This window comes from Microcaecilia unicolor, chromosome 5, assembly GCF_901765095.1.
Source record: "Microcaecilia unicolor chromosome 5, aMicUni1.1, whole genome shotgun sequence".
Lineage (NCBI taxonomy): Eukaryota > Metazoa > Chordata > Amphibia > Gymnophiona > Siphonopidae > Microcaecilia > Microcaecilia unicolor.
The window spans coordinates 220,990,578-221,015,454 of record NC_044035.1 but is presented as its reverse complement, the minus strand read 5'-3'; the positions used below and the strand labels follow the sequence as shown (position 1 = coordinate 221,015,454).

General features: G+C 44.8%; 1 protein-coding gene across 1 annotated transcript in view; it reads left to right on the top strand.

Moving 5' to 3' along the window:
* The window catches only part of MBTPS1 (membrane bound transcription factor peptidase, site 1), a 514,786-nt gene that overhangs the window by 37,140 nt on the left and 452,769 nt on the right, over nucleotides 1–24,877 (top strand). The window contains 1 exon segment of the mRNA XM_030203794.1: nucleotides 23,664–23,921. Within this exon segment, the coding sequence (XP_030059654.1) occupies nucleotides 23,664–23,921 (258 nt within the window).

The following is a 24,877-nucleotide window of genomic DNA, read 5'->3' as shown; positions in this document are numbered from 1 at the left end:
CCCAAGGAACCCTCAACCAGTAATCCACAGTATCTGAAAATGAATAGCAGTGCCTTCAGGACACGACCATGTTGCCATGAGCTCCACACCCTCTCCAGCACAAAGATTAGGAAACCATCAGTTAAGATGATCTGGAGTTAAGTACCAGCAATATACAATTTTAATATTCTCTCGGATATTAGAGGCAATAACTATTTCACCAGTAATCACTCAGTAGAGTCCCAATCCTCTGGGGTAAGTGTTAACACCTAAGTCGTCTTCCCTTTGAAGTCTATGCTTCATCTCAGGAACCTGAAGATCCTGTAAGTAACCATAGAGTTTACTCGCCCAAACCTGGTAGATCTAAAATCTTCACAGACATTCTCCAAACAAGTGTAAGAACCCATTAGTGTAGGCTTAAAGCGTTGTAGAGGTCAATAAGTGAACCAGCTGCAAATAGGCATAGTGATGAGATAGGGGAAATTCATAGTCCTCCGGACAAGGTTTAAAAAGAAATCATCATCGTAGAGTTGACCCCCAATAACTCAATCCCTTTTGTTCCCATACTCTGTAAGCTGAAGGGACCAAGCTCAGGGGGAACTCAGGGTAGTTGAAAATTAGCTGTGTACTGGAAAAACTGAAAATCCACTATGGAGCTTAATGATTCCCAGTTCTGAAAATTATGAGTAATTGTAGGGAACACAGATGCCTGAATAAATCTGTCTCCTGGGAAGCCAAAGCAAATAATGCAAGGGGACTGGACCCATCTGAGTTTGCTCAAGTTGTACCCAAAGTTTATAAGGGTGGTATTTCAATTGCAGATCGAGCTTGGGCTACTCTATAATTCCATAAATCAGGAACCCCCAGCCCACCACACCCAGAATCTCTAAAAAGGACCCTGCATGAGAGCCTAGGCTTTCTCTCACACCAAATAAATTTATGTAACGTTCCCTGAAGAGAGGAAATAGCCTGATGAAGTACTTTAACTTGAAAGCACCTGAAAAAGATAACAACACTCGTAGGTAACATTCATCTTCATAACTGAAATTCTATCAAACCAAGATAAAGTTTGGTGTTTCAACATTCCAAGTGAGCTTTAATTATTGAAAACAGTTTAGGATAGTGGCTACATACAATTTGGTGTAGTCTGATCTCAGCCACACCCCAAGATACCATAACTACCCAGAGACCAATCAAAAAAGAAAGGAATTCTGTAACCTCAACAAACTGGGTCCACCTATAGTAAGATTAAGAGCTTCTGTCTTATTCATGTTGACCTTGAATCCTGAGACTTGAGAATAAGCCTGCATAACCAATGACAGGTTAGGCAGAGTGGTAAGAGGAGATGTCAGACTTAGTAATACATCAGCAAACAAGCTTATTTTAAATTGTCGCCCAACTTAACACCTTGATATTTAGATTGGATCATATAGCAGAAGCTAGTGGTTTCATCACCAGAGCAAAAAGCAAGGGGGATAACACCCCTGCCTTATGTCTCTGAGCAAGGAATGTACTAATACCCCCCTGCCGGATTTACACTTAAGGCATGTTCCTTCTTGCCATAAGCTGAAATTGGCGCCTTACTCCATTTTTGCATTTCTAGAACTGTCATCAAGAGAGGGTAGTTTTTCAGTAGGCAGAACCAGGTAGATAATCTGAGAGCTGGGAGAATTTTTAGGAGGTAAGAATCTAATTTCCCATACAACAGGCTCCTCCAAAAAAAAGTCGCAGTGATTCATAAAATAACCCACCAACCATTAAAAAAAGGAGACGCCTCTAGTACTCTCGAATGCCTCCTCCTCCACCATTTCCATGTCAAACGGACCTCAGGGATTAGAATTTCTATGCATTATGCGCAACTCTATTCGGATTCATATGTAGTAAGTTCTTAAAGGAGAACAGAGCACTTCATCCACCCATATGGGGAGAAACTAGCCTGCCCTGTAATCTTCTCATGGATTAGTCTCATTAGATCAGCATGGTTATAAAGTGAGGGTCAGAGACACCCAGTCCTCTGTGAGCTCTTTCTAGGGACAGTTTGATTACCATTGTGGGCTACTTTGTTCCGCCAAATAAAAGATCTAATGAGAAACAAATATTTGTAAGGGACACAGTAACTTTAATTATATAATCATCTTGACAAGGACAATGACGGTGGTACCCTCTTCCACATTAAACATAATTTTCTCTAAGGGATCCAATGTTACATTTATACATTCCCCCCTTCCCCACTAAGGGTGGCAACTCGAACATCACAGTTACTCTAAGACCTGAGATTTTCCAAGGCAATCCCTAGCTGCCATGGTGCTTGGTCTAAATACAGTAGTCTCGATTATCCGAAGTAAATGGGACCAACCCATTGATAAATGAAAGTCAGATAATACAGAAAACGATGATAACCCCTCAAACAATGCAGAAACAAAGGCAGTAAAAGCAGGGTCCTGGCTCACAACGGTGGTAAAACTAGGGTCCCAAGAAATTACAGACCGGTAAGATTGACTTCAGTGCCGGGCAAAATAGTGAAAAATATTATAAAGAAGAAAATTTATAGAACAGAATTAAAAAACATTCAAAGAACAACCAGAATGATAAAAAGTGGATGGAACTCCTCCCATATGAGGAAAGGCTAAAGAGGTTAGGGCTCTTCAGCTTGGAAAAGAGATGGCTGAGCAGGTATATGATTGAAGTCTGTAAAATCCTGAGTGGTGTAGAACGGGTACAAGTGAATTTATTCTTCACTCTTTAAAAAAGTACAAAGACCAGGGACACTCGGTGAAATTACATGGAGATACTTTTAAAGCAAATAGGAGGAAATACTTTTTCACTCCAAGAATCGTTATGTTCTGAAACTCACTGCTGGAGGATGTGGTAACAGCAGTTAACATATCTGGGTGTAACAAGCTTTGGACAAGTTCCTGGAGGAAAAGTCCATAGTCTGTTATTGAAATGGACATGAGGGAAGCCACTACTTATCCTGAGATTGGTAGCATGGAATGTTGCTACTAATGGGTTTCTGCCAGGTACTGGTGACCTGGATTGGCCACTGTTGGAAGCAGGATACTGGACTAGATGGATGATTGGTTTGGTTTGACCCAGTATGGCTATTCTTATGTTCTTATTTTTGGAAAACAGAAAGAGAAGCTGCATTATGTCACTGGGGGTCTGTCAGATATGCTAAAATGTAACCTGCAAAAAGATTAATTATATTTCCCTTCCCCCTATCATACCTTTTAGACAGTTGCATTGTCTAATTTAATGGCCAACAGTTCTATTGCCAGTAGGAAAAGTAAAAGGGAAAAGAGACAACCTTGGCAGGTTCCCCTCTTTAAATCAAAATATTCAGTAAGCTTTCTATTAATTAGAAGTTACGTTTGGGGTTGCGTATATAGAGTATTAACCTAATCATGAACATTTCCTTCAAGCCATACTGTCTTAGCACCTAAAATAAATAGTTCCATGATATATTATCAAAGGCCTTTTCCATATCCAGGTCTGTAATAACCAAGAGATCTTCTCAACCCCTGTATTCGTAGATTGCCACCAGGGGCGTTTGTCAGGTTCATAGAGGGGTATCTCCGTGGAATGAAACCCACTTGATCAGCATGGATAATGGCAAGTTAATAATTATTCAAATAACATGTCAGTGTAGCTGCTAAGAGCTTGATGTCTTGGTTTAAAAGTGAAATAGGTCAGTAGGACCCCCACCTGGGCAGGGTCTTTCCCCAGTTTAGATAGAATAACAATATGCACTATGGTTTGCCTACCCTCCATTGAGGCTTCCACTATGCCAGCACACATATTGTACGTCGATTTCATACCAGGTCAGCTAAAATCTTATATATTTTTTTTTATTAATTAGATTATGTGAAACAATTTCATGAGTCTCCACTATGATTAAGAAATACAGAGTTAAAGACTACAAGGAAACAAAAGAAAATAATCTTCCTAAGAAACATATTCATTTAATCCTTCCTTAGACCACAGCACAGTGGGGAAGTGACTACAGATTATTAGGAGAGCCTTAAAGGATAATCTTAAAAGGCTAGCACTTAAAAAAAAAAAAGACCTTCCCAGTAACCGTAGATGATTAGTTTACTCCAGATAACTTCTTCAAGTCAGTGAAGGACTTCAGATGTTCGGGTTCAGCCAAAATTTTCAGGACCAAGCTCATCAGGCACTGGAGCCTTGGTTAATTTCAAATGTTTCATACCAAAATGTAATCTCTGTTTCGAGATTGGAGCATTCAGATACTGGAATTGATCTGGTGTGAACTTTGGCATATGAAGACTACAGAAAAATTCATCCCATACTTTGATGTCCAATTCAACCAATTTGTGCTGATCATAGAGTTCACTATAGTATTTACAAAGTGTTCCATAATTTGGGGTTCTGTTGTACATGGGACCTGCTTTACATCATTGATAGATGATATCACTTGCTTCTTTTATATGGGTGGGCCAAATTGGCAAACAATTCCTCCTCCCATTAATTTAATTTATACCTCTGGTAGTGAAGATCTTGTTCTGCCCTTGGTTCAAGATATCAATCTGTTTCCTAACTCTGATATTATCCGTTTGGTGACCTCTTCTAATCTGATCATGTGAGTTTTTATATAAATTCTGAAATTTCCTTGAGAGGCATAGCAATTCTGCCTCCCGTCATTTTCTTTTACATAGAAACATAGAAAAATGTAGGCAGATAAAGAACATATGACCTATCCGGTCTGCCCATTCATTGCCATCTACTCATCACTGTCTTAGAGATTCTAAGTACTTGTCCCAGGCTCTCTTGAATTCAGATACTTTGTCTCTAACCCACTTCCACTGGGAGGCTGTTCCACGAATTCACCACCCTTTTTGTGAAAAAGTATTTCCTCAGGTTACTTCTGAGTCTATTCCATTTCACCTTAACCCTACGCTCCCTTGTTCCAGAGATTCTTTCAGTGAATGAGACTCGCCCTCCTGTGTATTTATTGCACATAAACATTTAAATGTCTATCATATCTCCCCTCTCCCACTTTTTATTCCAAAGGATACGTATTCAGATCTTTAAGTCTGCCCCCTACACTTTGTGACAAGGACCATTACACAATATTCTAAATGTCTTGCCAGAGTCTTATACAGTGGCATCATCACCTCCTTCCTGCTGGCCATTCCTATCCCTTTGTTCCCAAGCATCCTTCTAGCTTTCACCATCACCTTGTCTACTTATTTGGCCACTTAAGATCATCGAATACAATCACACCCAAGTCCCTGCTCTTCTTTATGCACAAAAGTTCTTCACCCCCTAAGCAGTATTTTCCCTTGGAAGCTTGTAGCCCAGATATCATTAAATCTAAGCTGCCAAATTCAAGACCATTCCTCTAGCCTCACTAGGTCCTTCCTCATGTTATCCAAAGCATCAGGGGTATATTGCACATTTGATCACAATGAAGCAATCTTACCAGACAGCCTTTCAGCAATATCACTTACAAAAATGTAAAAAAAAAAAACACCACCTTGTGGCACACCACTGGTAATGTCCTTTTCCTCAGAATGAGCTCCATTTACCACTACCCTGTTGCCTTCCACTCAACCAGTTCATAACGCAGTCACTTTAGGGCCCATGCACTCAGTTTATTAGTTGTCTGTGCGGAAGTGTGTCAAATGCTTTTCTAAATATGCCACAGCTAGTGCTCTCCCTCCATCCAGACTGGTCGCCCAGTGAAAGAAATTAAGCAGATTTGTCTGACAAGACCTGCGTCTAGTGAAGCCATGTTGCCTCAGATTCTGTAATCCATTGGATTCCAAAAGCTTTACTATTCTTTGTTTAAAAATGTTTCCGTTAATTTCACTTACCATAGAAGACGAACTTGCAGCCTGTAGCTCCACCTGTTTATTACTTCCACTTTTGTGGAGAGGGACCACATCTGCTCTTCTCCAGTCCTCCAGGACCATTCTTGACTCCAGAGAAACATTGAAGAGGTCAGCCACGGAGCTGTTAGAACTTTCCTGCGGTCCTCTCAGTATACTCATAGGCCATCTGACTCATCACTTTGCACACCTTTAGTTTAGCCAGCTCCTCACGAGCATAGTCCTCTGAATATCATTCAGGTACTACCACCCCTCCATTCCTATTTGTGTTTGTCTTCTGTGGTCCTGCTTTCAGCCCTTCAACTGTGAACATAGAACAGAAATATTTGTTAAGCAATTCCGCCTTAACAGCTTCTTTGTATTCCTCCCATTCACCTTTGAGTATCCCAATGCCACTTTTGCACTTCCTCCTATCAGTAACATATGTAAAAGAAATGTCTTCCTCCCCCCTCATTATATCATATTGACTTTTTCCTTCCAGTTGCATATTTGCTTTCCTGACTATTCTACCAGCTTCTCCTAGCTTTTCAAGATATTGGTGTGTGTCTTCCTCTTTCTGTGATCTCTTATAGTTTACAAGGCAAACCTCTTTTTCCTTTTCAGCTACTTTTGAGAACCAAAGCGCTGCCCTGTCCTATTACCTTTATTTACTTTCCTTACAAAAAGGTTTGTTGCCTGCCAAGGCCTTCTGGGGATTTAATGTATGTTACTTTGGTTACTTATGGGGTGAAAGTGGGAGGGGAGTGAGAGAGGGATCTTAGAATGTGAGGGGATGGAGGTTTGGAGGGATTAAATGTTGTGCCTATGGCTCAGTTATTGTTGTGTGGAAGTTCTATATACATATATTGGTAAGTGTTTGGAAAATTTCAATAGAATTGTTTAATTTTTTTTTTAAGTTTCTTGCCTTTTTAGGTTTGCCCACTGCTTTCTAACTTATTCTAGATGTTCCCATCCAGATAGCAGTTCCCTGAAGTAATCCCCCATCTGAATAAAGTTATTTTTTTGTGGTCTAGAACATTCACTTTTGAATGCATCCTCTCCATATCTATCTTAATATTAAACCACACTATCTGGTGATCACTGGATTCCAGATGACCACCTACTATAATATCAGAAACACTCTCCCATTTATGAGCACTAAGTCCAGTATGGCTCCATCCCACATGGGTTCCATTGCAAGCTGCTAGAATAGTTCCCCTTGTAGAGAATCCAGGATCTCCCTGCTTCCAAAGGACCCCACGGTAGGATACCCTAATCAACATCTGGTATATTAAAATCACATATTAGTAGTACTTCCCCTTTCATAGCTATATTTTGAATGTCTTCAATTAAATCTCTGTCCCTTCTGTCTTTGAAGGAGGCCTGTATATCACACAATGTAAATACATTTGTCATTCCCTCTTTCCAGATTGACCCCACAGTTAGAGAATAACACGGGGACAAAGTTTGTGCCTGTCCCTATGGGTTCCCCGCCCCGTCCCCGCAGGCTTTCTCCGTCCCTGCCCCATTCCTGCAGGTTCTGTCCCCATCCACGCCTCCATCCCATGGGCCTCTGTCCTCATCTGCAGAAACCTTGAACAATTATGATTTTTATTTTATATCTTTTTATTAAAGTATAAAAAGGAACAGTATTCTGTGCAACTGTCATGTATAAATTACAAATATAAAACAATAATAACAATGAGCAGCAATAATAACCTTCCTCACCACCACCCTCTCACCCTTCCAACTCCAACAGTGGCTGATTTCTACTATCCCAACGAATCCTAATCCACCCTCTTAAATGTCTAGGGGTACAAAATACAACCCATTCTATATGCCCTATGAAGCACTGTTACGATTTCTTAATCTGTGGATGAATAAGAAGTCATCAACAGTCTCAGGATTCAGTCTCGCCTCTCCTGTCTTCCACAGTCCTTCCTGCAATAGAAGATGTCTTCTTAGAGATGTGCCTAGTAGCAAGATGTACAGGATCCCCCATGCAAAGTCTTGCTAGTTGCTGGCCAGCATGTATGTCTTGTTTTTCCAAAAAATCAAAATATCATCGTCTGCATCACTCAAACATACAGTGGGGGAAATAAGTATTTGATCCCTTGCTGATTTTGTAAGTTTTGCCCACTGACAAAGACATGAGCAGCCCATAATTGAAGGGTAGGTTATTGGTAACAGTGAGAGATAGCACATCACAAATTAAATCCGGAAAATCACCATTGTGAAAGTATCATGAATTTATTTGCATTCTGCAGAGGGAAATAAGTATTTGATCCCCCACCAACCAGTAAGGAGATCTGGCCCCTACAGACCAGGTTAGATGCTCCAAATCAACTCGTTACCTGCAATGACAGACAGCTGTCGGCAATGGTCACCTGTATGAAAGAACCTGTCCACCAGACTCAGTGAATCAGTCAGACTCTAACCTCTACAAAATGGCCAAGAGCAAGGAGCTGTCTAAGGATGTCAGGGACAAGATCATACACCTGCACAAGGCTGGAATGGGCTACCAAAACCATCAGTAAGACGCTGGGCGAGAAGGAGACAACTGTTGGTGCCATAGTAAGAAAATGGAAGAAGTACAAATGGACTGTCAATCGACAAAGATCTGGGGCTCCACGCAAAATCACACCTCGTGGGGTATCCTTGATCATGAGGAAGGTTAGAAATCAGCCTACAACTACAAGGGGGAACTTGTCAATGATCTCAAGGCAGCTGGGACCACTGTCCCCACGAAAACCATTGGTAACACATTACGACATAACGGATCGCAATCCTGCAGTGCCCGCACGGTCCCCCTGCTCCGGAAGGCACATGTGACGGCCCCGTCTGAAGTTTGCCAGTGAACACCTGGATGATGCCGAGAGTGATTGGGAGAAGGTGCTGTGGTCAGATGAGACAAAAATTGAGCTCTTTGGGCATGAACTCAACTCGCCGTGTTTGGAGGAAGAGAAATGCTGCCTATGACCCAAAGAACCCGTCCCCACTGTCAAGCATGGAGGTGGAAATGTTAGTTTTGGGGGTGTTTCTCTGCTAAGGGCACAGGACTACTTCACCGCATCAATGGGAGAATGGATGGGGCCATGTACCGTACAATTCTGAGTGACAACCTCCCTTCCCTCCGCCAGGGCCTTAAAAATGGGTCGTGGCTGGGTCTTCCAGCACGACAATGACCCAAACATACAGCCAAGGCAACAAAGGAGTGGCTCAGGAAGAAGCACATTAGGGTCATGGAGTGGCCTAGCCAGTCACCGACCTTAATCCCATTGAAAACTTATGGAGGGAGCTGAAGCTGCGAGTTGCCAAGCGACAGCCCAGAACTCTTAATGATTTAGAGATGATCTGCAAAGAGGAGTGGACCAAAATTCCTCTGACATGTGTGCAAACCTCATCATCAACTACAGAAGACGTCTGACCGCTGTGCTTGCCAACAAGGGTTTTGCCCCCAAGTATTAGGTTCTTGTTTGCCAGAGGGATTAAATACTTATTTCCCTCTGCAGAATGCAAATAAATTCATATACTTTCCACAATGTGATTTTCCGGAATTTAATTTGTGATGTGCTATCTCTCACTGTTACCAATAACCTACCCTTCAATTATGGGCTGCTCATGTCTTTGTCAGTGGGCAAACTTACAAAATCAGCAAGGGATCAAATACTTATTTCCCCCACTGTAAATAACAGTCCAGTTCATTAACAAGCTTCAAAGTAGAAAATGACACAGGGACAAAGTTTGTCTCTGTCCCCATCCTCATCCCTGCGGTTACTGTGGGGTCCCCCGTCCCCCTTCATTCTCTACCCACAGTGCTTTTTCCTGTAGGTCCTGCAATTGTGTGGTTTTAATGCCAGTGCCAATCCTCCTCCCTTTCTTCCTACCTTGTCTTTCCTGAACAGATTATAGCCCAGTGTAACTATATCTTGGTCATGGTTCTCTGTGAACCATATCTCTGATTGCCACTAAATCCAAATCAGCCTCTACCATCACAACCTCAAAATCCTAAAACTTTATTTCCCATATTCCAGACACTAGTATATACTGCTTTCCAGACCTCGCCCCTTTTTTTCCCATTTGTGTAGAGGTACTTAATTTTAAGCTTCACTTACCTGGGGGCTTTGATCACCCCGCCCCCCAATGATTCTAGTTTAAAGCTCTCTTCAGTAGGTTAGCTAGTCTGATGCTGAAATTTTTTTCCCTTCTTTGATAGATGGGCAACCATCTCTGCTCAGCAGCCCTTGGAAAAGCATCTCATGGTCCAGGAAGCCAAAATTCTCTTGACGACACCAACTGCGCAGCCATATTATTAGATGTATAAGCTATAATATGGTCTCTCATAACCACCTTTTGAGGCTTCCCAAAATATAACTGGGCTAATGTCTGGGGTGTCATTAGTCTGTTGCTACTCCATCCATTTCTTCCTTGAAAATCTGGATCATTGTATAGGTGAGGAGAGCACTTCTAAGCTCTTTCTTTGGGTTCAGAGGTTACAGATTGTGTGAAGGACATTGGAGAGTGGTCAGAGTGTAGGATTCAGAATCTGCACGTCCTCTACCCTGGAAAGCATAGTTCTAGCGAGCAAGAAATAATCAAGACTGGCGTACACCTTATGGGGGGGTTAGAGGAAAAGATGTAGTCCTTATTGTGAGGGTGGATGATACGCCAAATATCCAAGATATACAACTGATTCATCATAAAATTGATCCCTTTTATGTTCATGATATCTGTCACGGCAGACCCCTTGATGGATTACTGCCGTGATGTTAATATCCCCCTTCCTTGTCGTCAAGCAGATGCAGCCATTACAGATGGGTTGTGTCCATCAACCAGCAGAGGGAGATAGAGAGCACACTTTTTTCAGTGCCTCATACCAGCTTGTTCCACTGCCTCTCTTCAGTATTCTCTATCTCCCCTAGCAGAGTGGCTGCAGCTTCTTCGAGCTCCATCTAACATCTGCCTGGAGGTTTCTCCTGTACTTTTGCCAGTTGTTAGCAGGGGTGTTGGAGGCTATAGCAGCTTCACTTTAAAGGCACATAGGTTCGCCCTTTCCCTGCCTACCCGTACCTCCGTGGATGTGGACACATTGCTTAGCTTTCCCTGTCCTTCCCCACCAACAGTGGATGCAGGTACATAGGTTCGCCCTTTCCCTGCCTTTCCCACTCACCTGAGCCTCCGGCGTTCTATTTAACTCTGCTTTCCTCACAGCGTTAAAAAAAAAAAAAAAAAAAGTCGTGTCGCGCTTTGGCGCTTAGATGCTGGAACAGAGGTTTTTCCTTGCCTTTTTCTGTGGGACCGGAGCTGTGATACTTGGTCCAGTGAGGTAAGAGTGTTTTATCTGACTCCTCCAAGGTGGGCCCGCGATCGGGTGATTTTGGCGTGAACCGCCATTTTGAATTTTTACCGCCGTTTTCGGCGATGGCTGCGGAGACAGTAAAGCACTGTTCCAAGTGTGGCAAGCGCAAATCAGCAGCGGGGCTCTGTAATTTGTGCTGTACAGACGTTAGAGCCAGCCCGAGCATGGCGAGCGACGATTTCTTTGCGCTCTGAGCTGGCAGCGGGCGCCATTTTGAATTTACCACATGGCGCGACCTCCGCTGAGACGGAGAGTCCTGAGCCTGGGGGGAGGCCTCGGAGTGAGGCTAATATGGGAGCTACTAGCCCCGGCAGAGATCCGGGTGTCCAGGGTGAGTTTTTCTCCCCTGATTTTGTCTTCTTAATGCATAAGCATACATGCTTAAAAGAGCTCTCCCACAAAGCCCGGCACAGGCCCCTTCTAATGCCCCCCCCCCCCCCCGGTGGATTCTAGCCTGGGTATGCCCTCTGAGGCGTTATTCCCTGATAATTGGCAGAATATGAAGCGCAGAAGGGCTCATTCCCCTTCAGAGAGTGCTGCATGTCCATTTTCCCCCCCATGGTCGGGCCTGCGAGGATTCGGAGTACTCTGGCAGGCCTTCATGGTCTGACGGAGCCAGAGTCTGGTGCAGAAGTGACCCAGGATCTGGACGATCCCTCCGCGGTGAGGATTTTCCACCGTGATGAGCTGCCAGCGCTTATACTGATCCCTCCGCGGTGAGGATTTTCCACCGTGATGAGCTGCCAGCGCTTATTTCTGATGCCCTGCAGGCTCTCTATTGAGGACCCTGCCAGTGGCACAGCCTCCTCTGTGAATCCTAGGATGGCTAGTACCAAAAAGCCTGCTCGAGCCTTTCCTTTGCATGACTCCATCCAAGAGCTTATTTCGGCTCAGTGGGCTGACCCCGAGGGACCTTTGAAAGTTTCCAGGGCTATGGGGCAATTATACCCTCTGAGTGAGGAGCATATGGCTCGCTTTGCTATGCCTAAAGTGGATGCCCTAGTCGCAGAGTGACAAAGAGAACTACCCTCCCTGTTGAAGGAGGTGTTGCCCTGAAGGATATTCAAGACCGTAGACTGGAATCAGCACTTAAACGGTCATTTGAAATTGCAGGTCCCACTATTCGGGTGTCTGCATGCAGTTGTTATGCTGCTAGAGCCTGCCTGGCTTGGTTGCACAGGCAGTGGAACAGCCCGGTGATGGAGCAGAGCCCTTTTCAGATGTGGCTCCGCGGATGGAGTTGGCCTTGTCCTTTCTTGCTGACGCCCTTTATGATATTGTCAGAGCTTTGGCTAAACACATGGCAGTAGCAGTGGCGGTTCGCCGTCTTCTTTGGCTACAGCGTTGGGCGGCGGACATGGCCTCTAAGCAAAGGTTGGTGAGTTGCCCTTTCAAGGCCTTCTTCCTGTTTGATGAGGAGTTGGAGAAAATTGTGAAGGGCCTGGGTGAGGCTAAACCCCAGCGTTTGCCCGAAGATAGGCCTCGGCCTTCCTCTAAGGGTGCGGCGGTCCACTACTCTTACAGACCTCGCTTCCGTGAAGCTGAAGGTACCACCTGGGGCGTTCTGCTGGGTTCACTTCTCGTGCCCGTTTCAGCAGAGGAACTCCTTTCGCTCGGACAAACGTTCCACAGCCACTGGCTCAAGGCCTGGAGTTCAGGGGCGACCCTCTCTATGATGGTGCGCTGGCCCTCTCCTCGAGTCCTGTCATCGGAGGACGTCTTTCCCTCTTTTGCCGAGGAGTGGGCCACATTTCCTCAGATCAGTGGGTCTTGGACCTGATCAGAGACGGTTACAGAATAGGAATTCGACGCCCCTGGCAAGAGACGTGTTTGTGGAGTCCCGATGCAGTTCTGCCGCCAAAGGGCGGCGGTAGAGGAGACTTTACAAGGTCTGATTCAGATAGGGGCCGTGTCCCCGGTACCTCCCGCCGAACACTGGCTGTGACCGCTACTCCATCTACTTTGTGGTGCCGCGAAAAGGAGGGTCTTTTCGCCCTATTCTGGACTTAAAAGAATTAAACAAGTCCCTGAGATGTGCGGCATTTTCACATGGAACCCCTGCGCTCCGTCATTTCGGTGGTACAGCCAGGAGAGTTTCTCACGTCTCTGGACCTGAAAGAAGCTTACTTGCACATTCCAATTTGGCCCCCGCACCAGAAGTTTCTGAGGTTTGCGGTGATGGGAAAGCATTTCCAGTTCCGGGCCTTGCCTTTTGGCCTCGCCACAGCTCCCCACACTTTTTCAAAGGTTATGGTGGTAGTAGCTGCCTTTCTAAGGCGAGAGGGTATTCGGGTTCATCCATACCTGGATGACTGGCTCATTCGAGCAAACTCTGCTGCAGAGAGTCAGCATGTAACAGCCAGAGTGGTCTCAGTACTTCAATCTCTAGGCTGGGTCGTCAATTTGGCCAAAAGTCACCTGACCCCCTCGCAGTCTCTAGAATATTTGGGGGCCAGGTTCGACAGCCTCGGGGTATGTGTACCTACCCGAGCAAAGGCGGTGCAAGCTTCAGAATCAGGTCCGTCTGCTCCTGAGGATGCCCCGCCCGCGAGCTTGGGACATTGTCCAGCTGCTTGGATCGATGACGGCCACTATGGAACTGGTGCCCTGGGCGAGAGCGCACCTGAGACCTCTACAGTATGCTCTACTCCAAAGATGGTCTCCAGTATCTCAGGATTACCAGTGCAGACTCTCTTGGTTCCCTGCGGCCTGACTCAGCATGGAGGGTGGCTCTCAGACAGCATGCTGCAGTGAGGAATGCCGCTGGTGCTCCCCGATTGGTGCCTAGTGGTGACAGATGCCAGTCTGAAAGGCTGGGGCGCACATTGCAAGGGGAAGCATGCCCAGGGTCTATGGACACCCGAGGAGTTGGAGTGGTCCATCAACCGCTAGAGTTGAAATTGGTGTTTCAAGGCGCTTCTGGCCTTTCAAGTGACCTGGAAGGATTGGCTGTCAGAATGATGTCAAACAACACAACAGCAGTGGCCTACATAAATCGACAAGGCGGCACTCAGTGCAGAGCTCTAGCCGCGCAGGCCGAACAAATTTGCCATTGGGCCGAGCTGCATCTACAGTTTCTGTTGGCAGCTCACATTGCAGGTCAGAGCAATGTGCAAGCCGATTATCTAAGCAGGCATCAGATCGATCCAGCGGAGTGGGAACTTGCAGACGAAGTGTTCCTGCAGATATGTGCCAAGTGGGGCAGGCCCGTGATGGATCTAATGGCGACAAGCACCAATGTCAAAGTCCCGTGCTTCTTCAGCAAACGGAGAGATCCTCGCGCGGCGAGGTTGGATGCCTTGGCTCAACCCTAGCCTCCGGGCCTACTGTATGTGTTCCCTCTGTGGCCCTTGATAGGGCGAGTGCTCCCCGCGGATTCGGTTGCATCCAGGAGAAGTGGTTCTCGTCGCCCAGGAGGCCTTGGTATGCGGACCTCCGACAGATACTCGTAGAGGATCCCCTTCAGTTACCTCTGGTCCCCAACCTGTTGTCACAGGGTCCGGTGACCATGGAGGACGCCGGCCGATTTGGTCTTGTGGCCTGGTGATTGAGAGGGCGCAATTGAGAGGCAGAGGCTATTCCAATAAAGTAATTACCACTCTCCTGCAAGCCCGCAAGTGTTCCACTTCTGTGGCTTATGCCAGGATTTGGAGTGTGCTTCCAGAGAGATCACACCCCTGCGGGCTCCTGCCTCGCCGATTCTGGACTTTTTGCAGGATGGTGTACAAAAAGGCTTGGCCTATAATTCCCTGCGGGTGCAAGTGGCAGCGTTGGCCTCCCTACGTGGCAAGGTTGAAGGCGTGTCTTTAGCTGCTCATCCGGATGTGGCACGGTTTCTTAGAGGGGTACTTCGGCTCCGTCCTCCCATGCGTGCACCTTGTCCAGCTTGGAACCTGGGGCTAGTGCTGAAGGCCCTTCAGTGTGCTCCCTTTGAACCGCTCGGCATGTTTCAGAGAAAGATTTGACACTGAAGGCCGTCTTGTTAGTGGCCATTACTTCGGCGAGACGGTGTCAGAGCTCCAGGCGCTGTCCTGTAGAGACCCTTTTCTGCAGTTTTCAGAGTCTGGGGTCACGGTTCGGACCGTGCCTTCCTTCTTGCCTAAGGTGGTTTCAGCGTTTCACCTAAACCAGCCTATTTTTCTTGCCCTCCTTTGATAAGGAGGAGGTTCCAGAATCTTTTGGGCAATTGCACCTGTTGGACGTGCGCAGGACTCTGCTGCAGTATCTGCAAGTTACTAACTCTTTCAGGACCTCTGATCATCTGTTTGTTTTGCTATCAGGTCCTCGCAGAGGGTCTCCAGCGTCTAAAGCCACTATTGCCCGCTGGCTTAAAGAATCTATCTTTTCATCTTATTTGCTTGCCGGCCGGCTTCCGCCTGATGCCTTTAAGGCGGATTGCACTAGAGGAATTTCCTCTTCTTGGGCTGAAACTGGAGCATTCTCTCTTCAAGAGATTTGTAGTGCAGCAACATGGGCTTCTAAGCTCTCTTTTGCCCGACATTACAGGCTGGTTGTGGCTGCCAGGAGGGACGCACATTTTGCAGCGCAAGTGCTGGCGCGTGGTGTGGCTTGTTCCCACCCTATCTAGGGATTGCTTTGATACATCCCATCTGTAATGGCTGCATCTGCTTGATGACAAGGAAGGGAAAATTAGGTTCTTACCGTGATAATTTTCTTTCCTTTAGTCATAGCAGATGCAGCCATGATCCCTCCCTGTCTGATGCTATCTGCTGTAAATCTATTTCAGGTTCTGTTCGTGTTTCCTGGAGATTCCGTCCTTGGGAGAAAGTCGGAAAACAGTCTTCAGGATTCTTGTTCAATTAAAGGGGGATGACTTAATTCCCTCCAGTTTCATGTTTTGGAGGATGAGTTTATTCCCTCCAGGAGGATGAGTTTATTCCCTCCAGTTTCATGTTTTGGAGGATGAGTTTATTCCCTCCAGGAGGATGAGTTTATTCCCTCCAGTTATGTCTCAGTGGAGGATGAGTTTATGCCCTCCGGGAGGATGTTTCATTCCCTCCATTCTGAGTTAATGCCCTTTGTTGTAGGGCCATCGTTCGCTGTGAGGAAAGCTCATGTTATTCCCATTGCGGTTTGCCATACTGCTTTGGAAGCTTCAAATACTGAAGAGAGGCAGTGGAGCAAGCTGGTATGAGGCACTGAAAAAATGTGCTCTCTATCTCCCTCTGCTGGTTGATGGACACAACCCATCTGTAATGGCTGCATCTGCTGTGACTAAAGGAAAGAAAATTATCACGGTAAGAACCTAATTTTCCCTTATGTTGAGCTTGTAATCTGAATAGTCATCTCCTTTAGCTACCAAATCTAAGTAGTTCGCCTGCTAAGATAATACACATATGGAAGTGGAATGGTAATTGTGCAGCAAAGGACTCAAATACAAATCAATGTATGCATCCAGCTTTTCCTATCTAAGCACCCAACTATGGAACGCTCTGCCAAAAATAGTAAAAACAATGTACGATCACCTAAATTTCCGGAAAGAACTAAAAACGAATCTGTTCAAGAAGGCATACCCCACCAACCCAACATGAAGGCCCGAGTACCTGCAACACAACGAAACCAAAGATCCTAATGGACACACCCAAACTTCTCTCTTCCTCCCTAATTTCCCCAATATATCTACCATACATGAAACTTATTCTACCACAATAACACCTTGTATTTGTTCATGCCAGAACTGGCGAACGCCATTACGGTACTATGTAAGCCACATTGAGCCTGCAAATAGGTGGGAAAATGTGGGATACAAATGTAACAAATAATAATAAATAAATAATAATAAAATTTTGGTACTATTTAAAAAAAAAAAAAAAAAAAAAAGTTACCTGACAAATGCATATTTACATACCACTGACTGTTCATTACGTTTATCACTATATATAGTTGATGATTATTTTTTCATTAATAGCCTGCCTTTTATCCAAGGCAGGTAACATAATTTCAAAGATATGACAATACAAACTCAAAAAAACAATGGCATCAGCTCAGCATAAATACTGCAGCATCAATGCAAAAGCAGCATTAGTAATCAATAAGATGGTCTAACAGATAACACTTCTAAATGGTACAGTACAAAGGTAGCTTATTCCATGCTTGAGGTCCAACAACAGAAAGAGTACCAGTTCTGGTAATTTATCAATTGCAAACACCTCAAATCAGCTATTGAATTTAAACCAGCATGAGCAGCAAGTGGTGCCCTAAATGGAATATCGAGCTGGATAGCAGTACACAAGTAATAGAGAGAGTCATGATATAATCCTTGTGGAACCAATAACAGTAGTTTGAATTTAATCCATTGCATCATAGGTAGCCAACGCAGTTGCCACACAAAATAGATACATAGTTAAATTGTGAAAGGCCACTTGCCAGTTGAGCAGCTGAGTTCCAGACCATTGGCAATGTTTGTAAACAAGCCTTAGGCAGGCCCAACTACTACTACTACTACTACTACTACTATTTAGCATTTCTATAGCGCTACAAGGCATACGCAGCGCTGCACAAACATAGAAGAAAGACAGTCCCTGCTCAAAGAGCTTACAATCTAATAGGCCCAAGTATATAACTGCAATAATTCAGAACATTGAAGATCCTAACCTGCACAACGTTTTCAAAAATCAGTCCTAGATGGTAAGGACTTAAGCTTGCTCAATAAATGTAATTAAAAATACGATTTCTTAACTGCTTGAATGTGGGACCTAAATGTCAATGAAGTATCCACAAAAACACCTAAGCTTCTCACTGAACCAGGAAAATGGCTGAAGGAAGCTCTGCGGATGCATCAGAAGTAACAAACAATTCTTAGAGGCAATCCATTAAGTATCTGCTAGCAATACAATGAGATTAAAATAGAGGGGAATTATGTGATGCTACTCTCCTAGCTCGACACAGAAGAGGAGCTCCAGCGAAAAGCCTGCAAATATCAGCAAAATTATCTTACCCCCAGTGATAATTTCTACTTTTTTGTTCATTACTTCTCCAGCAGTGCTGCGGGGGTCCGAGCATTTGAACACTGAGCAAGGTATGCCCATAAGCACCCCTAAACCCAACTGCGACAAGCCTAAAGTGAACGAGGTCAAGATGGCAGAAGGGCCTGCGATAGTAACCGTGCCAGGAGGAGAATGGGCCCAAGAGATATCTCCCACAATTGCCATAGCTTTGGAGGACCGTCTTAAATCCAGTTGGCGGTAGATGAAATTTGCAAAACATTGGATGCCATTCGAGACATGGAGGTGGAGAAATGAGTGTTCGAGCGTGAAGATGAAGCCCATCACATGGCACAACAGTAGTGGGATCTCATAGTGTACTCATGACAGGCTGGAGGAAAAGAACCTGAAAAAATAATCTTCAGGTTGTACGCCTGCCAGAATCTGTGTCAGATTCAAATTTGTACAAACTCTTCAGCACTTGGCTCCCAAATCATCTGGGCTTCAAGGATACTAACCCAGCTTTTCACGGAGAATGGGCCCATAGGATCAACCTGCAGAGACATATGGATCAATAACCCTGCATCACACACTATCTTCACTGGGAGGACAAGGAATATATCCTGAAAGCATTCTGCAAATTGAATTGCCTTGACTATGAGAATCAAAATTCATTTGTTCAATGATTACGCAACTCAGGTGGCCCTACAGCGGGAGAAATGGCGCCAATTTGTACAGCATTACATCGGAAAGGCATCAGGTTTGCTTTGGTTTATTCAGCTGTCATGGCTATGCCGTGCCTCCCCCAACTCATCATTTTTCTTTGGGTGAGCAGGTCCTGTGATGCTCCTCAGGGCAGAACCCACATTCCATCTCAAGCTGCCAGGTCTCCTAGGGCACGCATGTTGGGCCCAGTTTTAAAGGGCCTGCAGCAGGGAGCCTTTTAAACACATCACTTCCTGTTCAAGGGCATTATTCTCTGCTATGAGCCATGGTGGAAGAGGCCCCAGAGGAACCTAGGTAGTGTTGGCCCGTCTACCAGGAGAGGGCATTTTGGCTGACCTCAAGATTCGAGCAGGCACATGGGCGACTGTGTGACAACATAAACACATTTACGTCCCATATTTTGTAAAATGCAAAGATACGAGGAGAGCACATTCCCAAAGCTGATGTACTTCAATTGCTAACAGGAAATAAAATTTCCTTTACCCCCCCCCCCCCCCCCCCCCCCCCCACCCCCACCATTGTTGGAACATTTTTTTTTTCTAACTGGATTTACCATGGTGTCTACACACCTTCATTTTGTTGATCTTCTGCCCTTTTTCAGGGTCTCATTTTCTTTTTTTTTTTTTTTAATCTTTTTCATGTCCTCCTCCTTCCCTGCTTCCATATCTGACACTGATCCTTGCGTTCCTGTTTTCTCCATTTCTCTTTGGTCTTTTTTCAATCCGTAGCTCAATTTTATTACTTTTCCTCTCCCACCATTCCTTAATATCCCTCTTTACCTTCTACCTACTTACCAGTCTTCCATCTCGCACTGTTTACATAGTAACATAGTAGATGACGGCAGAAAAAGACCTGCTTGGTCCATCCAGTCTGCCCTACAAGATAAACTCATATGTGCTACTTTTTGTGTATACCTTACCTTGATTTGTATCTGCTATTTTCAGGGCACAGACGGTAGAAGTCTGCCCAGCACTAGCCCCACCTCCCCCTACCGGTTCTGCCACCCAATCTCGGCTAAGTTTTTGAGGATCCCCATTGCTGTCTGCTGTTTGCCTTCTGCCCAGCTTCATGCACCACCTTCTGTCTCTCATGTTTGCTTACATTTAATTGTATTGTATAGACTGCCTTTCAGTAGTGCTATCAAGGCAGTTTACAAATTATTTATTGTTAAAACCAGGTTGAAAGCAGAAGGGAATGCCATATCTGATAGAACAAATAGCAGCAAGAAAGATAAAACAGAAGGAAAATGGGAAGTCACTAATAAGTGTAAACTTACCTGGAGAAAAGACAGATAAACAACTCTGGTAACTAGCAAGAACTTTTGTCTTTCGGTGTCCTTTTAAAGGCTTGTTGTAGGCTTAGGGTGTGAGAATTCTGAGGAAAGACAAGTTGGCAAAGAGTTCTACAGGCAAAGGACAGTACAGAAAAAGGCTGTAGATTCAAAACTAGAATAGTATCCTGTCAAGAACCATAGCTTCTCTACCTCCAGTCCATTATTTGCAGATTCTCATATAGCACCCTTCCCAGCCTTTCCTTTTTATTTTTTTTTAACCTCTTCCATTTCCAGCCCTTCTCCCCTTTAAGACTTGCCCCGTTCCTGAAGTACATCACTGTCATTTTGCCTTCACCAGTGTGAACTCACATTGACTGCTCATCTCTGGGCCAGGTGAAATCCAGGGTTTTACCCATTTTGTGTCTCTGGAAAAAAAAATCCTTTAATATAGTGGCCCCTCTGAGTTCTTTTTATGTTTAATCATTTTTATTGAATAAAGGAATATGTCAATACAATAATGCAATTATCACAAACTTGTTTTTATCAACATCCCTCCCACCCAACGCCCTCCCCCCTCCCCTTCCCCACTATCCCTCCCTTTTATCTCTATACCCCCCTCCCCCCTCCCTTCCCCTACCCACTCTTCTTACTCAACCTTTAGGGTACCATTAATAGTTTAAGAGTCTACTCCTGGCAATCGGGGACATTGTATTAAGGAACGGGCTCCAGGTGTTTTGGAACTGTATTCCAGCTTTGGATTTAAAGTCTACTATTCCCAGTCTTTCAAACCGCAATAGTGTTATCATACGTGTCCGCCACTGGGAGTAAGTGGGATATTGTCGGGACACCCATTCCGTCAATATCACCTGCTTAGCAACTATGATAGACTTATGAACAAAAGCTGTAAATCCGACTGGGACAGGATGGATAAGTTTCGGGCGCCCCGGTAGCAGCGCAGGATCATATTTCCACTCTGCCTTCCAGATTCCTGATGTGCATTGAAGCAAGTTTGTCCAATAACGAACTATTCCTCTACAAGTCCAGAGCATATGTCCCAGTGTGGCTCCAGCTTCTCCACACTTAGGGCACCCCCCCCAAGGAGAGAGCCCCATGTGGAAGGCTCTTCTCGGGGAAATGTATAAATGGAGCGCCACTTTATATTGTATCTCCCAATGCGAGGTTAAGGCAAACTGTTTACGTATCGTTAGGATGTGTGTTTTAAACTGAGAGACCGTCAGATCTATTGGTATATCCTGCTGCCACATGCCCAACAGCTTAGCATAATCTAGTTCCTCAGCAGTGTCTCCGATATGTCTGTGGTGGAATTTAAGTGGGACCCTTTGTTGTGCCGCCAGAGAAAAAGCCGAAGCTAGTTCCTCCTGAACATCCTCAGCCAGGTCTTCCCAGGGCAAGGACTGTACATAGTGTCTCAGCTGGAGGTAGTGGAATTTATCCGTAGGAAGTAATGCAAACTCCTTCTGTAGATCTTGGAACGATTTGAGCTTCCCCTCAACGGTGATGGCATGTGATAAATACACCATCCCGTTCCGCCTCCATCGCTGAAACGCTGGGTAAAGCAGGCTGGGTTTGAAGGCTGGGTTTCCACATATTGACAGGTACAGAGTGGTTTTCGCTGAGAAGTTATGAAGCTTGCAAATCCATTTCCACACTGTTCTTGCTGATCCCATTATTACGGATCTTCTCAAGATGTAAGGTATCGGGGGACCCATTGCGTGTAGGTAGCTGCTGAAGTGAATTTCAGGATGTATCTGCAGCTCCATGGACGTGTTCGTGTAGTCTTGGGTACCCCTAAACCAATCATTTATGTGGCGCATGCCACTGGCCACCGCCATGTACTTAATGTTCAGAAGTCCCAGACCGCCATATTCTGTCGGAATACACAGTATGGAGTAAGGGAGGCGAGGCTTTTTCTTTTTCCATATAAAAGTCTGCACTATTTTTATCAGCTTCCGCTCATCTGCCTTCTTTAAGAATAGCGGGAGAGTTTGAAATGTATATAGCCACCTGGGGACTATGACCATGTTAACCAGAGCAATCCGCCCCATTAAGGAAAGCGGTAGTGGCCCCCAAGTTTACAACTGTTTGTTGGTATCCCGCAATAACCGCAACACATTCTGTTCATAGAACTTGGACAAGTCCATGGGGATAAACACTCCCAAATATTTCAAAGAGGTCTGTGCCCACTGCAGAGGAAAGGTCCCAGGCCATGTTGTGCGCATCTCCAAGAACACCGGGAGGGCTGTAGATTTGTGCAGGTTTAGTCGAAAGCCTGAATATCCCCCATATTGCTCAATAATCTCTAGCAACTTCCCCAAAGTTCTAGAGGGCTCCCTCACCACTACCAACAGGTCATCTGCATAAGCTAAAATTTTTATAGTATGGCCCGCCAAGGTAACCCCCTGAAGTTCTGAAACTGCGAGGACCGTCCGCATCAGGGGTTCTAGGGACAAGAGGAACAGCAATGGAGACGGGACAGCCCTGCCTAGTGCCCCGACAGATCTGAAACTCTCTGGTTCTCTAATACCATTCATTATCACTCCCGCGCGGGGCTGATCATAGAGTGTTCTTACTGCTTGCATAAACCATCCCTCCAGGCCCATTACCGTTAACGTTTGAAACATGAAGTCCCACCCGACTTGATCGAAGGCCTTTTCAGCATCTAGGCTCAGAATCAAGGTGGGCACTTCAGTTTGCTGGCTAGCTGCTATAGCCAGTAGGGTTTTCCTAACATTGTGAGCTGACTGGCGGCCTCTCACAAACCCCACTTGTTCTGGGCCTATCAACAATGGCAAGCATTGTGCCAGTCGTTCTGCCATCATTTTTGCCAATAGCTTTGTGGCAACCCTCTGAGTTCTTTTTAACTAGTTTGTCACCCGGTTTACGAGTTTTTCATAGTCTTATACTGACTAGTTTGTTCTGTGGAACTCTTTCAAAATGATTGATATAAGTAGACTTCTAAATTAGTGCAGCTTTGCTCTGGGGAGCAATTAATCCAAATGGGTTATTTTTGCACATACTATGACAGTAATGAACCTCACACCTAATCAAGGGTATATGTAGTATAATCTCAGTCTCTCAAATTCACTGCCAGTGTGAGCAAATGATAGTATATTTCCACCAATTAGAGATCATACTTGTATATAAAAGGAACATATATTACTTTTGTAGTTTCTGGGATAATTTTGGGGTAAAATGAAATTCAGATACACAGATGTATGTGCTTCACAATACTGAGCTGTACTTATTTATGGCTTTAAACTTATGTCCATTAGAAAATAATTGTTATAACATGTAAACAGGCACCAAAAATTAGGTTCCTCGTTTGCTTTTGAAGGTGTAAAAAGATATAATGTGTTGCAAGGTATGAGAAGGGCCTTTTCTTTATCCCTTTCAAGAAACGTCCACATAACATAGATTGGGTAAATAGATTGGTCACCAGGATAGAGTCCAACATTGTAGTTTAGCCCAATGCATGAAAGAATATGATTTCTGCATAAATGAAATTACACTGTGTTCTCATTTCATTTCAGAATATATTGTGACTTTCAATGGATACTTTACAGCTAAAGCTAGAAATATATTTATTTCAAGTGCATTGAAGAGCAACAATATAGATGCCTGGAGAATTGTGCCACGAAATAATCCAGCTAGTGACTACCCTAGTGATTTTGAGGTTATCCAGATCAAAGAGAAACAGAGGGATGGAGTCCTAGTGCTGGAAGATCATCCGAACATCAAACGAGTTACACCCCAGCGCAAAGTTTTTCGCTCACTCAAGTATGATGAACGTAAGTAGTAATTAATCCCTTCTATTAAAGCCGTTGTTATGTCCAGCTGTCACAAGGTCTGTACACAAAATAGTTTGTTTTCCTTTCCTAATAATTCCTAACATTCTATTTGATTTCTTAGCCACCACTGCACACTGTTTCAGTGTGTCATCAACGATGACGCCTTGATCCTTTTCCTGGGCAGTGATTCCTAATGTGGAACCTTGCATCACATAGTTATAGCCTTTGGACCCCTAGGTGTTAAGGCTGTTTTTCTAGGAAGAGATGAGCATGTTGATAGAAGTGCTACCAACGCCTCAAAGACTAAGGATCGTTTGGCTACTGTCTTGGGAGGCAGGGTCTTCTATGATGAAGGGTCTTAGGGGGGCCCTCTCTAAGGCCTTCCCCATGTATCTAGATATACAAGAGTTGATTTTGGAGGAATGGATGACTCCGTTCGTGGGATTGAAAGTGGGGTGGGCCATGGCTCAATTGTACCCCTTGTTACCCAAGGTAAAAAAGAAATTCCAGCTACCACAGGTGGACTCGCTGTAGACGGTGATCATGAAGACCACTCTCCCAGTGGAAGGAGATATTGCTTTAAAAGATCTACAGGACAGGAAATTTGAGCACACTCTACAGCAATCCTTTGAGGTAGCCTCTGTGGGTCTCCAGGTGACCATCTGCAGCTCCTTTTTTGCACGAGCATGCTTGAGGTGGCACCAGCAATCGGTGGTGCAGGAAATGCACCAATCTGTCTGGGCTGGCTTACTTAGCAGATGTGATCTACGATATATATAGTCCGGGCCTTGGTTTGGGGTATGTCCTTGGCAGTTGTGGCTCAGAGACAATTGTGGTTGCGGAAGTGGGCTGTGGATGCATCCTCCAAGGCTCAGCTGGTGAATTTCCTTTTCAGAGGACCTAAGTAAACCTGGTCAAGGAGATGGGAGAGTCTAAACCACATAATCTGCCTGAGG